The sequence below is a fragment of the Lithobates pipiens genome, unplaced genomic scaffold, assembly GCF_037356315.1.
Source record: "Lithobates pipiens isolate NorthernLeopardFrog02 unplaced genomic scaffold, aLitPip1_a1.2 Scaffold_22, whole genome shotgun sequence".
NCBI lineage: Eukaryota > Metazoa > Chordata > Amphibia > Anura > Ranidae > Lithobates > Lithobates pipiens.
The window spans coordinates 279,008,686-279,021,662 of NW_027507784.1; the positions used below are offsets into that span (position 1 = coordinate 279,008,686).

A 12,977-nucleotide genomic window follows, 5' to 3' on the forward strand; every position below is an offset into this window, starting at 1 on the left:
GAAGCCGAACACCTGAAGCTCAAACAAGTTCCGGACCCTTTTTTGTCGCTCGAATTGAGCAGATTTGGGCGTTTTTCTTCTTTTAACATTGGTGACCTTTTGCCCTGCACAAAATCGTGGCAAATCGCGGTAAAAACCCTGCAAAAAAAATGCCGCAAAATCGCACGATTTTCTGCTTGGAAACGCTACGCTCAGGTGTGAATGCAGCCTAAAACTGTTTACAGAAGAGTAAGAACAACAAAAAGGTTTGGATGCCATCCGATCAGTAACGTAAAGCTTTCCAATAACAATTATGAGGGCTTTCATAACTAATCTTCGGAAAAAAGTTAGTTGCTGGCCTGTTTTGCTGACCCTTGAGCTTTATGTTTACTTAGACCTTGGCCCAGAAAATAATATATAAGAAGAAAGTTGGAGTAGCCTGAAGTCCTTTTCTACATTCTTGTTCTGTCCAGTGGCCTAATGTATTTTGACAAGAATGTCAACATGACAGCCAGAGAACTAGTACTTGCAGAAAAAGGAGTCAGTCATGGGCATCCCCACATTCCATTAAGGAAATGTTTCCTTTAAGCAAGATTTACATTAATCCACATCAAACCCCGCTCCTTATGTTGCTAACCCCCCCCCCCCCCCCCCCATGCCATTCATCATTTAAATACCAGAACCTTATTGGACAGTAGAGGCTCTGGTATTTTTATTACTTAAAGGATGTGGACAGGGATTAGCAACAGGAGAGAAGGTGTTCTTCAAGACTCGTAAGGTGGTTACACTTTCAACGAGTCCACCCAAACTGGATGAAATGTTAGGTGGACATTTAAACCCCATCACTCGTGTTGCTAAACCCCTCTTTATGTCATTCATCAGCCAAATACCAGAATCTTAGTGGACAGTAGAGGCTATAATATTTTAATACTTGAAGGATGGAGGCTGGGCTTAACAACAGGAAAGCAGATCTTCCTCAAGTCTCTCAGTTACACTTTTAATGGTGGGTCTACCCCAAACTGGATGAAATGTTAGGTGGACACCAGTAATTTGAATGACCCCATGTTTCTTGTATGTGTAGGCAATCCACTGGCAAAATCTACAACCCATCACTACCACCAAAATATATGTAAATAATCTACAGCGGTTAAAAAGCCAACTAGGCATCTCCCCTTATATCGACTGCATTTTCCTCAGAGTGGTTATGTGGTTTACTCACTCAGAAGATTTACTATGAAGTAGCCCCCGGGAGCCCTTATTTGACCCCCACCCTGCCACTCTATTCAGACCATCTGGGAATGAAGGAAATCTATATTGTAGCTAATGCAGGAGCATGGAATACAATGGTAATGCTACTCCATACCTAGAAGAACTGAGTAGTTCTTTTGCCTCTCAGTGCTTAATAGTTTTTGGGGGAGTATAGGAAAAGGGAGTCTGTGCTTCTGGGGATGCAGGGATTAAAGTAAACCTGCTGGTTTGCTTTAAAGAAAACCTACATTAACCACTTAAGGACCACCACATGGCAATGTACGTCATCAGAATGGCATGTACAGGCACAAGCACGTACATGTACGTGCTTGCCTTCCAGCGCGTGGGGGGTCCCGCTGTGTATAGTAAACACAGGCAGGGAGGAAGTGATGTAATTCTCCTCGGGGCGGTCTTTTTGATCGGACTACGAGGAGAACACTGAAAATAAGTGCACCAAACACTATACTAACATGTAGGCACACATAGGCACACAAATCTCCCCCCCCCCGATCCCCCCCCTCCCCCTCCCAGTCACAGTGTCACTGATTGCAGTGATCATTTATTTACTGATCCCTGCATTTAGTGTCAGTTGTGACAGTAAAAAGTGTCAGGGCAGTTAGTGTTAGGTCCAGGGTAGCCCCCTACCTCCCCAATAAAGGTTTAACCCCCTGATTGCCCCTAGAGTTAACCCTTTCACCCCCTTTTGCCAGTGTCACTAAGAAATCGTTTTTATGATCGCTGCATTAGTGTCACTGGTGCCGCTAAGTAGCTAGTTATTTTTTTAGCTTCACCGCCAGGTTTTTATAGCGCTAGGTACCCCGATATACTACCCAATAACGGTTTTAACCCCCTGATTGCCCCTAGTTAACCCTTTCACCCCCTTTTGCCAGTGTCACTAAGCGATAGTTTTTCTGATCGCTGCATTAGTGTCACTGGTGCCGTTAGGTAGCTAGTTATTTTTTTAGGTTCACCACCAGGTTTTTATAGCGCTAGGTACCCCAATATACTACCCAATAACGGTTTTAACCCCCTGATTGCCCCTAGTTAACCCTTTCACCCCCTTTTGCCAGTGTCACTAAGCGATAGTTTTTCTGATCGCTGCATTAGTGTCACTGGTGCCGTTAGGTAGCTAGTTATTTTTTTAGGTTCACCACCAGGTTTTTATAGCGCTAGGTACCCCGATATACTACCCAATAATGGTTTTAACCTCCTGATTGCCCCTAGTTAACCCTTTCACCCCCTTTTGCCAGTATCACTAAGCAATAATTTTTCTGATCGCTGCATTAGTGTCACTAGTGTCGCTAGGTAGCTAGTTATTTTTTTAGGTTCACCGCCAGGTTTTTATAGCGCTAGGTACCCCGATATACTACCCAATAATGGTTTTAACCCCATGATTGCCTCTAGTTAACCCTTTCACCCCCTTTTGCCAGTGTCACTAAGCAATCGTTTTTCTGATCGCTGCATTAGTGTCACTGGTGCCGCTAAGTAGCTAGTTATTTTTTTAGCTTCACCGCCAGGTTTTTATAGCGCTAGGTACCCCGATATACTACCCAATAACGGTTTTAACCCCCCGATTGCCCCTAGTTAACCCTTTCCCCCCCTTTTGCCAGTGTCACTAAGCAATCATTTTTCTGATCGCTGCATTAGTGTCACTGGTGCCGTTAGGTAGCTAGTTATTTTTTTAGGTTCACCGCCAGGTTTTTATAGCGCTAGGTACCCCCATATACTACCCAAAAATGGTTTTAACCCCCTGATTGCCCCTAGTTAACCCTTTCACCAGCGATCACCGTATAAGTGTCACTGGTGACGCTGGTTAGCCAGTTAGTTATTTAGGTTCCCCGTCAGATTTTTATATAGCGCCAGGGACCCCCATATACTACCTAATAAAAATTTGAACCCCCTGATTGCCCCTAGTTAACCCTTTCACCAGTGATCACCGAATAAGTGTTACGGGTGACTCTGGTTAGTTAGTTTGCTTTTTATAGCATCAGGGCACCCACCATTTATTACCCAATAAAGGTTTAACCCCCTGATCACCCGGCGGTGATATCAATTAGGTTTTAGGGTCAGGGTCTGCGTCGCCCCAGGCAGCGCTAGGTTAGTGCCAGTACCGCTAACACACACACTCAAAGCATAAACCTCCCGTAGTGGTATAGAATCTGAACAGATCAATATCTGATCTGATCAGATCTATACTAGCGTCCCCAGCAGTTTAGGGTTCCAAAAAAACACATTGTTAGCAGGATCAGCCCAGATACCTGCTAGCACCTGTGTTTTGCCCCTCCGCCCAGCCCACCCAAGTGCAGTATTGATCGATCACTGTCACTTACAAAACACTAAACACATAACTGCAGCGTTCGCAGAGTCAGGCCTGATCCCTGCGATCGCTAACAGTTTTTTTTGGTAGCGTTTTATATTTAAATCCGGAAGGCAGTGCTTGGTTTTCGGGGTCCCGTACATGGCCAGGCTCCCAAAAAGACCCCCACATGTGGTATCTTCGTACTCGGGAGAGGCAGCAGAATTTATTTTGGGGTGTAATTTGACTTATGCCCATAGCATGTGTGAGCAATATATCATTTAGTGACAACTTTGTGCAAAAAAAATTTTTTTTAATATTCCTGCAACTTGTGGCAAAATATAAAATATTTCATGGACTCAACATGCCTCTCAGTAAATAGCTTGGGGTGTCTACTTTCCAAAATGGGGTCATATGGGGGGGTTTTGTGCTATTTTGGCATTTTATGGCCTTCGAAACTGTGATAGGTAGTGAGGAGTGAAATCAAAAATTTTCACCCTTAGAAATCCTGAAGGCAGTGATTGGTTTTCGGGGTGCCGTACGCAGATAGACTCCCAAAAAGTCCCACATATGTGGTATCCTCGTACTCAGGAGAAGCAGCAGAATATATTTTGGGGTGCAATTCCACATATAACTATGACATGTGTGAGCAATATATCATTTAGTGACAACTTTTTGTAAACTTTTATTTTTTATTTTTTTTGTGTCATTATTCAATCACTTGGGACAAAAAAAAAAAATTCAATGGGCTCAACATGCCCCTCAGCAATTTCCTAGGGGTGTCTACTTTCCAAAATGGGATCATTTGGGGGGGGGGGGGGTTTGTGTTATTTTGGCATTTTATGGCCTTCGAAACTGTGATAGGTAGTGAGGAGTAAAATCAAAAATTTGCACCCTTAGAAACCCTGAAGGCAGTGATTGGTTTTCAGGGTGCCGTACGCAGCTAGACTCCCAAAAAGTCCCACATATGTGGTATCCTCGTACTCAGGAGAAGCAGCAGAATATATTTTGGGGTGCAATTCCACATATAACTATGGCATGTGTGAGCAATATATCATTTAGTGACAACTTTTTGTAAACTTTTTTTGTTTTGTGTCATTATTCAATCACTTGGGACAAAAAAAAAAAATATTCTTTGGGCTCAACATGCCCCTCAGCAATTTCCTTGGGGTGTCTACTTTCCAAAATGGGGTCATTTGGGGGGGTTTGTACTGCCCTGCCATTTTAGCACCTCAAGAAATGAGATAGGCAGTCATAAATTAAAAGCTGTGTAAATTCCAGAAAATGTACTCTAGTTTGTAGACGCTATAACTTTTGCGCAAACCAATAAATATACGCTTATTGAAAATTTTTTTACTAAAGACATGTGGCTGAATAAATTTTGCCCAAATCTATGACTAAAATTGAGTTTATTCGATTCTTCTTATAACAAAATGTAGAAAATATATTTTTTTCTCAAAATTTTCGGTCTTTTTCCATTTATATCGCAAAAAATAAAAATCGCAGAGGCAATCAAATACCATCAAAAGAAAGCTCTATCTGTGGGAAGAAAAGGACGCAAATTTTGTTTGGGTACAACATTGCATGACCGTGCAATTACCAGTTAAAGCAGTGCAGTGCGAAATTGTAAAAAGACCTCTGGTCCTTAGGCTGACAATTGGTCTGGGGCTGAAGTGGTTAAGGAAGTAGGGGGGTCCTCTGGAATTTATAACCAAAAAGAGGACCATAGACAAAAGTAAAATCCCCTGTGATGGTAGAAGGTGGGTTTAGCTAGGAATTCAACTGCACAAGCCTTGCTGTCAAAATATAGCACATTAGAATCCACTGACAAAGAATGACACAGCTGTTTTGTTTTAAACAATCAAAAATGTATTTTAAGTCTATTGCGTGCATCCCTGCATTGATTCGTTTATTTTCTGCAACTGTATGTTATATTTACCAAACATATTATTTTAGCAGTTTTGTAGGTATTTCATCTGTATAAGGAAATTCACAAAGATTATCATACAAGTTATTGCTCCTTCAGGCTGGCAATAAATGTAAGCAGATCATTTAATTAGCTCTCTTCTAATGCCGGGTACACATGGGCCGAATGTTGGCCAGTTCAAACAAAATGGCCTACATTCGGCCTGTGTGTGTGTATGTCGGTCTGTCAACAGCCATCCGAAAAAACTGTTAGTATGTACTGGCTTAAGTTTGCTGTCTCTAACCCCAAGGGGATATTAAATCTATTTGTCCTGATGACCACTATCACCGGGACACAAAATGATGGAAAATCCAAGATTTTTTGTATGCTACTAGAACTGGAGGCAACAGAAAATCTTTCAGTGTTGGCAATTACTCTGATGACATCTGTCTAATGCTAACCACACAGGTTACACTCTGATTGTACAATCTCATTTATATCTGCCAACAATATGCAGTGCAAGGGCCTGCCTGATATGATAAACATTAATTGGATAGGTAGGTCCTCAAATTACATAGATATGGTAAACCTAAATTTGTGTGTTCAAGAAAGGAAGTCAAGGGAAATCTCGACAGCAAAACAAATTTTCCCAACAGAGGCTTTTATATTTATACCCCACTCTATCCAAAAGGTAGAACTTACTTGAAAAAAATAAATACATTTTTAGTGAACGCCTCCCCTATGCTATATACAACACAATTATCTGGCAGATTATAGGGTTTTTGATTATTGAATACTAGTCAGTATCAAATGGTGGTGTGACACTGTAGAATCAATACATGCGGCCCCTTGTATGCAATGCTACAGATATGTATCCAGGAATGGCAATCTTCGTCTGAAGGCAGAGAACAGTAGGCAACTGTTTTGCTGAAATTTTTTTGTTCACTGCATATAACAGAAACATTACAGTTTTACTGGTGACGTGTCACTAAATATGAGAGTTGGTTAACGCACAAGATGTTTGGTAGGTGAACTGAATACCTTACCTGCCCATACCTTTAAAACCACTGACTTCATTGAGCTTTGTGCAGGCCTCTGCCACAGACACATCATCATCATGATCCCTGAAATAAATTAGGCATTAAAACCACAGATGTATTGTGCAATGTATGAAGAGTGTGGTAAAGCATACATTTCTTATTGTCAATAGCATAGTTACATAGGTGCTAAGATTAAATGAAAACACCAGTAAATCCAGTTCAACCTGTGTTAGTGAGTGTGTGTATGTGATTAGGTGACTACTATTTCCCATATTCCCGTATATTGTGTTTGCTAAGATGCCCATCTGAAAGTGTTTTTTTTAATCTACATTTCCTGCTGACATCACCAACTGTGGAAGGGTTTTCCACATGCTTATCACTCTGGCAGCAAAGAACCCCTTACATAGTTTAGCAACCAATCAAATTTTTTTTTTCAAACCTAGACTGTAAAAATTAGAGATGCCAGCTAATATTTTTTTTTTTATCTTAAGCCCATTCTTTATAGAAACGACTACTAAGGCTGAACAGAAAAGGTAGAAGGGAAAGTATTTCGGGCTAGTTCACACCTTAATTCCTATGTTTAATGTGTGTTTCCACATGCACAGTTACGTGCAGGTTTAATGCATTTTTAACATGCTTTTAATGCATTTGTAATGCATTCCAGAGAATTTTTTTGTACATGAACATTTTTCTGGGGATCCCCTTATAATGTTGCAAAGTGAGCTTATAAATACTGTATATCACTTTATTATTGTATATATATTTCTCAGTGAATATTATAGATATATTTTTCACTATATATGTTTTTTCATTTACATGTGTAAAAGGTTGTTTAATGCCGCGTACACACCACTGGACTTTACGGCAGACTAGGTCTGACGGAATCATTCCATCGGATGGTCCGATCATGTGTGGGATAGTCCGATAATTTTTCTTTTAAAAAATCAGACAGATCTAGAAATAGAACATGTTTCAAATCTGTCTGATGGACTCAATTCCTATCGGGAAAACCGTTCGTCTGTGTGCTGGTCCGATGGATTACATTTCTAAATGTAAAATGATGCACTCAGGGAAAAAGAATCCCCTTAGAAAGTACAACATTGGGGTACAGTGTTAGCCAGCACTACAGAAGAAAAAGATTTGGGGGGGCTTATTTCCTTATTTGCAAAATGAGCAAACAGTGTGACCATGCAGTGGGGAAAGCGAATAGAATGCATCACTAGAGGGATCACCAGCAAGAGGAAGGAGGTTCTGATTCCAGTCCTCATTTAGAATACTTTGTCCAGTTCTGGAGGCTTCACAAAAAGATATTGATAAGATAGAACGAGTCCATTGACTGGTAACAAAAATAGTGAACGTTTTGAAAGATAAAACATATCGAGAGTGACTTCAGGAACTTAATATGAACAGTATGGAGGAAAAAAGGGAAGACATGATTGAAACCTTTAAATACATCAAGGGAGTGAATAAGGTTCAGGAAGGCCATCTTTTCAATATGAAACCAAAATTAAGAACACGGGGATATGACCTAAAACTAACTGGAGGAAAGTTCAAAACTAATCTTAGAAAGTATTATTTTACTGAAAAAAATGATTTACTAAAAATGGGCAGAGCAAAATGTGGTGCAGCTGTGCATAGAAACCAATCAGCTTCCAGGTTTTATTGTCAAAGCTAAATCGAACAAGCTAAAGTTAAAATCTGATTGGCTACCATGTACAGCAGCACCAGATTCTGAGTGCTCCAGTTTTGCTAAATCTCCTCTATAGTCTCCTTCTACAAAAAAAATGCATGAAGTATGAAAACACTTCAAAAACACATGTAAAAATGCACTAAAGACACATCATCATGCAGCACTAATGTGACATTAGGCTAAAGGTCTATAAAATATCTCAGAGAGAGAGAAAAAAAAACAAGCGAGAAACAGAGAGAGACACACACAGAGCATAAACAAGAGAGAGAGAGAGAAAAAAAAAAGAAAATAAGAGAAGAGAGAAAAAGAATGGAGCAAGAGAGGAGAGAGAAAAAGTGAAAGGGGCGAGAGGGAGAGAGAAAAAAGAGCAAGGGAAGAAAGAGAAAGAATAACCAAGAGAAAGGAGAGATATAGAGAAAGGTAAACAGAACCAATTATACATACCAAATATCCAGGTGAAGCTGGTCAGTATAAATATCATCAATTTCACTATAAAATAAAAAATAAATGATACTTAATGGGTACTAACAAAGTTGTTAAATAGTATTTATTAATTGTTTCTCTGTCACAGTTTGCATAATCACAACTGAAGTAAAAACTACATTTGATTAATAGCAGTTGTAGAGAGTTCTTTAGTCACCCTGGCCTAAAGCAGTATTAAATTCAAAACCAAAAATGTAATATATTGCAGCTTACCAATCATTCGATGTGGTGGCTGCATTTGTTTTCTTTTTATATAGGCTTTTCACCTCAGTTTTTACCTAGTGATCTGACCGGTATCACACCTCATGTATTAAGCCTCATACACACAATTGGACTTTGTACAAACTTTCCCGTGGATTTTCGTACAAAGGGCGTCTGCCGTGAACTTGTATTGCATACACATGGCAGGACTTTTTCAGCCAACTTTCACCAAATCACGTGTTTTTTCTGCTCTTTACCGCCACCTTTGGCCAACTTCTGTATTGTTGTCTGATCTTTTGCATTGGTTCTGAGCATGCGTGTTTGTACTTTGTACAAAAGTCCTATGGTTTTCTGTACACACGATCGGGCTTTGCTCCATCAGACTTTTGTTGCCGGAAAGTTTGTCCATTCGCACAGCCAACAAAAGTACAATGAAAACCGAAAAAGTTTGTCTGATGGAGCGTACACATGGTCGGATTTTGCCTTAAAACAGCTAATTTGCATGTTTGTTGTCAAAAAAGTCAGATTGTGTGTATGGGCCTTTAGAGTGCCTATGCTCTGGATAAAGGAGCAACACAGACACCATTGGACAGCATTGGTAGAAAGGTTTTACATAAATAAAAGCTGATTGTTGTAAGCACCCCTGTCAGTGGTAAATGATAGGTCCCAACCCTCTAACTGCTACATCTACAGGACAGCTTGTGTTGAAAAACGATAGACTTACTGGCAGCATCACCAGTTGAAAATAAAGGCAAGGAGGCCTAAAAACGAAAACACATACAGCCATCACATCTAAGAATTGGTAAGCTGCAAAGTAATAAACATTTGCTTTTGGGTTTATCACTGCTTTAGGTTCCAAACCAATCAAAAAAAAAAAAACAGTGGGAGGCATATACAACAGTCAACCTGCCAAAATAAATTATATTTTAGTTATAGGTGGCGCATTGTGGGCTAATTTGGAACCTAGCTCCTTAAATGGACATTATGTTCATGAGATCTTACATAATTCTCCTCTCTATTTCATGTTTGGCTGATTTTTATTTTCACCTGCTGATCCTGCCAGTAACACACTTCCTGTCCCAGAGAGACAACACATGCACACTGTTCTGTGTCAGTGGAATAGCAGTGTTATCCCCCTAGGCTGCTCTATTAATTTGAACTACAAATTCCTTAACTCATGACATATATAGGGGGTGTTCTGCAGGGCTGGTGCAAGGATTTTCGACACCCTAGGTGAAACCTAATTTTGCTGCTCTCATTGGCTCCACCCCTGACCCCACCCCCTTTGCCCTGCCCATGTGACAGGAGGCAGCGCTATACAGGAAGCAGCGGCTCTGCTTCCTCTAGCGATGGCTCCAGTGCTGCGCCTCTAATTATGCTACCTGTCGGACGGAGCAGCTGCCGGAGACTGCGTTAGTTACATGCTGAAGCCTGCAGAGAATGCAGACACGGAGGCAAACTAGCGACTGGGCGCCCTTAGACAGTAATGCGCTCTTCTAGGAATGTGGCTTCCTAGTGGTAGCACCGGCCCTTGTGTTCTGTAGTTCACAGAGGGAGCACTGATAGCATTATTTGAGATCATCCAGTTCAGTGCACAGGATCTTACAAGAACTCTGGAGTTCTGGCAATGTTGCCATGTAATTTTTGTACTTGCAGGAAATGTACTTGGTCTAAAAAATAGCATCTACCAAAAAGAGAATGGCCATTTTAGATAGCATGACCCTTAGTATGTGACATCATAGAAGTCCCACACTGACCATCTTTTAGCTATCAAGTGTATTAAGATGAAACTCAATAAGCCTAAAAATAAAATAGAAATCCCTTCTTTAAAATCTCTCAGCATTATAGAGTACAGCCGTGTTTTATAACATAAAGCAAGTACTTGCTTTTGACATAGAGCCAAAAATATGGCTGAGGGTCTTGTTCACAGGATATTATTTTAGGAAACCTTCTAAAACACTTCTCAGGGGGAACACGGTGTATTCAATGTATACGTTACATGAAACAGAAGAAGTTTTAGGTGCAGAATGTCACTCCACTTACAAAAGGAAGTTTTCATTCCAAATTGGATTCAAGGTATTGCTCTTGACCTCAGTGACCTGGATGTACTTTGCTGGCAGCACTTCCCTTATACTTGAACGTTTCTCCATTTTGTCTTTCTTCTTTCGGAAGCTAAATTTCCTCTCTTTCTTTTCCTCGGTTTCTTTCGCACTTTGCACAATCATGATTCCCAGCATGCAATATGGGTCGCTAAAACCTATGCCAATTATAAAAAACAGGCATATATAAAGAAACCTGGGTTATGAGTTATTTTCATTATACGATGGCGTTACTTGTTGACCGATCAGATCTGTAAATAAATATGTTAAAAATTCTGGCTGAAGGTACACATGGTAAAGAACCCCAGATCAATAGAAGGCAGCAAGTTAAAGTGGATCTTTCAGCAATTTCACATATCTGCATGAATAAATTCCTGATTTAACACTTTATACAGCAACAGCACAATTTCCAAATTACAAATCTGTCCTGGATTCCAGGCAAAATAACTTTGCCTAAGCTCGGAAGATATCAGTTGTCAGTCTAATGGAGGCAAGGGAAAGCATTTTCTTGGTCTCCTCTCCCCTAGGGGTCAGACTGCAACATTGTAATATTGTAGAAATGACAAAGTAAGGCCATTTTCACGTGACTGTTCTGATCAGATCCATCTGTCAGTTTTTCATGCAAACCTGATGGGACGGTCCATTCACCCCTATGGACCAGTGGGTGTACAGTCGTGCTCAAAAGTTTGCATAACCTGGCAGAAATTGTGAAATTTTGGCATTAATATTGAAAATATGACTGATCATGGCAAAAAAATCTTTTATTAAGGATAGCAATCAGATGAAGCCATTTATTATCACATCGTTTTTTGGGCCCTTTTTAAATCATAATGATAACATTATGTCATAAAAATAATACCCTGGAATGTTTGGCCTTGGTACAAACACAGAAGGTGGCACACAGGTTAAAATGACAATTAAAGGTTAATTTTCCACATTTGTGGCTTTTTAAATCACAATTAGTGTCTGTGTATAAATAGTCAATGAGTTTGTTAGCTCTCACATGGATGCACTAAGCAAGCTAGACACTGAGCCATGAGGAGGTAGAAAAGAACAGTCAAAAAACCTGCGTAACAAGGTAATGAAGCTTTACAAAGATGGAAAAGGATAGAAAAATATATCCAAAGCCTTGAATATGCCAGTCAGTACTGTTCAATCACCTAATAAGAAGTGGATAATTTTGGCATCGCTTGATACCAAGCCATGGTCATGTAGATCAAGAAAGATTTCAGCCACAACTGCCACATGAACTGTTCGGGATACAAAGAAAAACACACAGGTAACCTCAGGAGAAATACAGGCTGCTCTGGAAAAAGATGGTGTGGTTGTTTTTAAGGCGCACAATACGATGATACTGGAACAAAAAAGAGCTGCATGGTTAAGCTGCCAGAAGGAGCCTATACTGCTCAAATGCTACAAAAAAGCCAATGAAGGTCAGGGTGTTGATGGGCATATTCATGACAACTTGACCATGCAGCTCTTTTTTGTTCAAGTATCATTGTATTGTGCTCCTTAAAAACAATCACACCATCTTTTTCCAGAGAAGCCTGTATTTCTCCTGAGGTTACCTTTGGGTTTTTCTTTGTATCCCGAACAGTTCCTGTGGCAGTTGTGGCTGAAATATTTGTTAATCTACCTGACTTTGGCTTGGTCTCAACAGATCCCCAAATTTTTCACTTCTTATTAAGTGATTGTTAAGTAATTGAACAGTACTGACTGGAATATTGGCATAAATACTTGGATGAGGGAGTTTGGGGTGGAGGAACTTGACTGGCCTGTGAAGAGTCCTGACCTTAACCCAACAGAACACCTTTGGGGTGAATTAGAGTGGAGACTGCAACCCAGGCCTTCTCATCCACATCAGTGCCTGACCTCACAAATTTAATTCTGGAAGAATGGTCAAAAATTCCCCTAGACACATTCCTAGACCTTGTGGACAGCCTTCCTAGAAGAGTTGAAGATGTTATAGCTGCAAAGGGTGGGCCAACTCAATATTGAACCCCACAGACTAAGACTGGGATGCCATTAAAGTTCA

General features: G+C 40.3%; 1 protein-coding gene across 1 annotated transcript in view; it reads right to left on the bottom strand.

Annotated features, from left to right (window-relative positions):
- Positions 1–12,977, bottom strand: part of BAIAP3 (BAI1 associated protein 3) — a 554,780-nt gene that overhangs the window by 174,244 nt on the left and 367,559 nt on the right. Inside the window, exons 8-10 of the mRNA XM_077449095.1 lie at positions 10,887–11,100; positions 8,604–8,648; positions 6,476–6,553 (exon numbers count right to left, since the gene is read on the bottom strand). Of these exons, the coding sequence (XP_077305221.1) occupies positions 6,476–6,553; positions 8,604–8,648; positions 10,887–11,100 (337 nt within the window). The remainder of the gene's footprint in view (positions 1–6,475; positions 6,554–8,603; positions 8,649–10,886; positions 11,101–12,977) is intronic.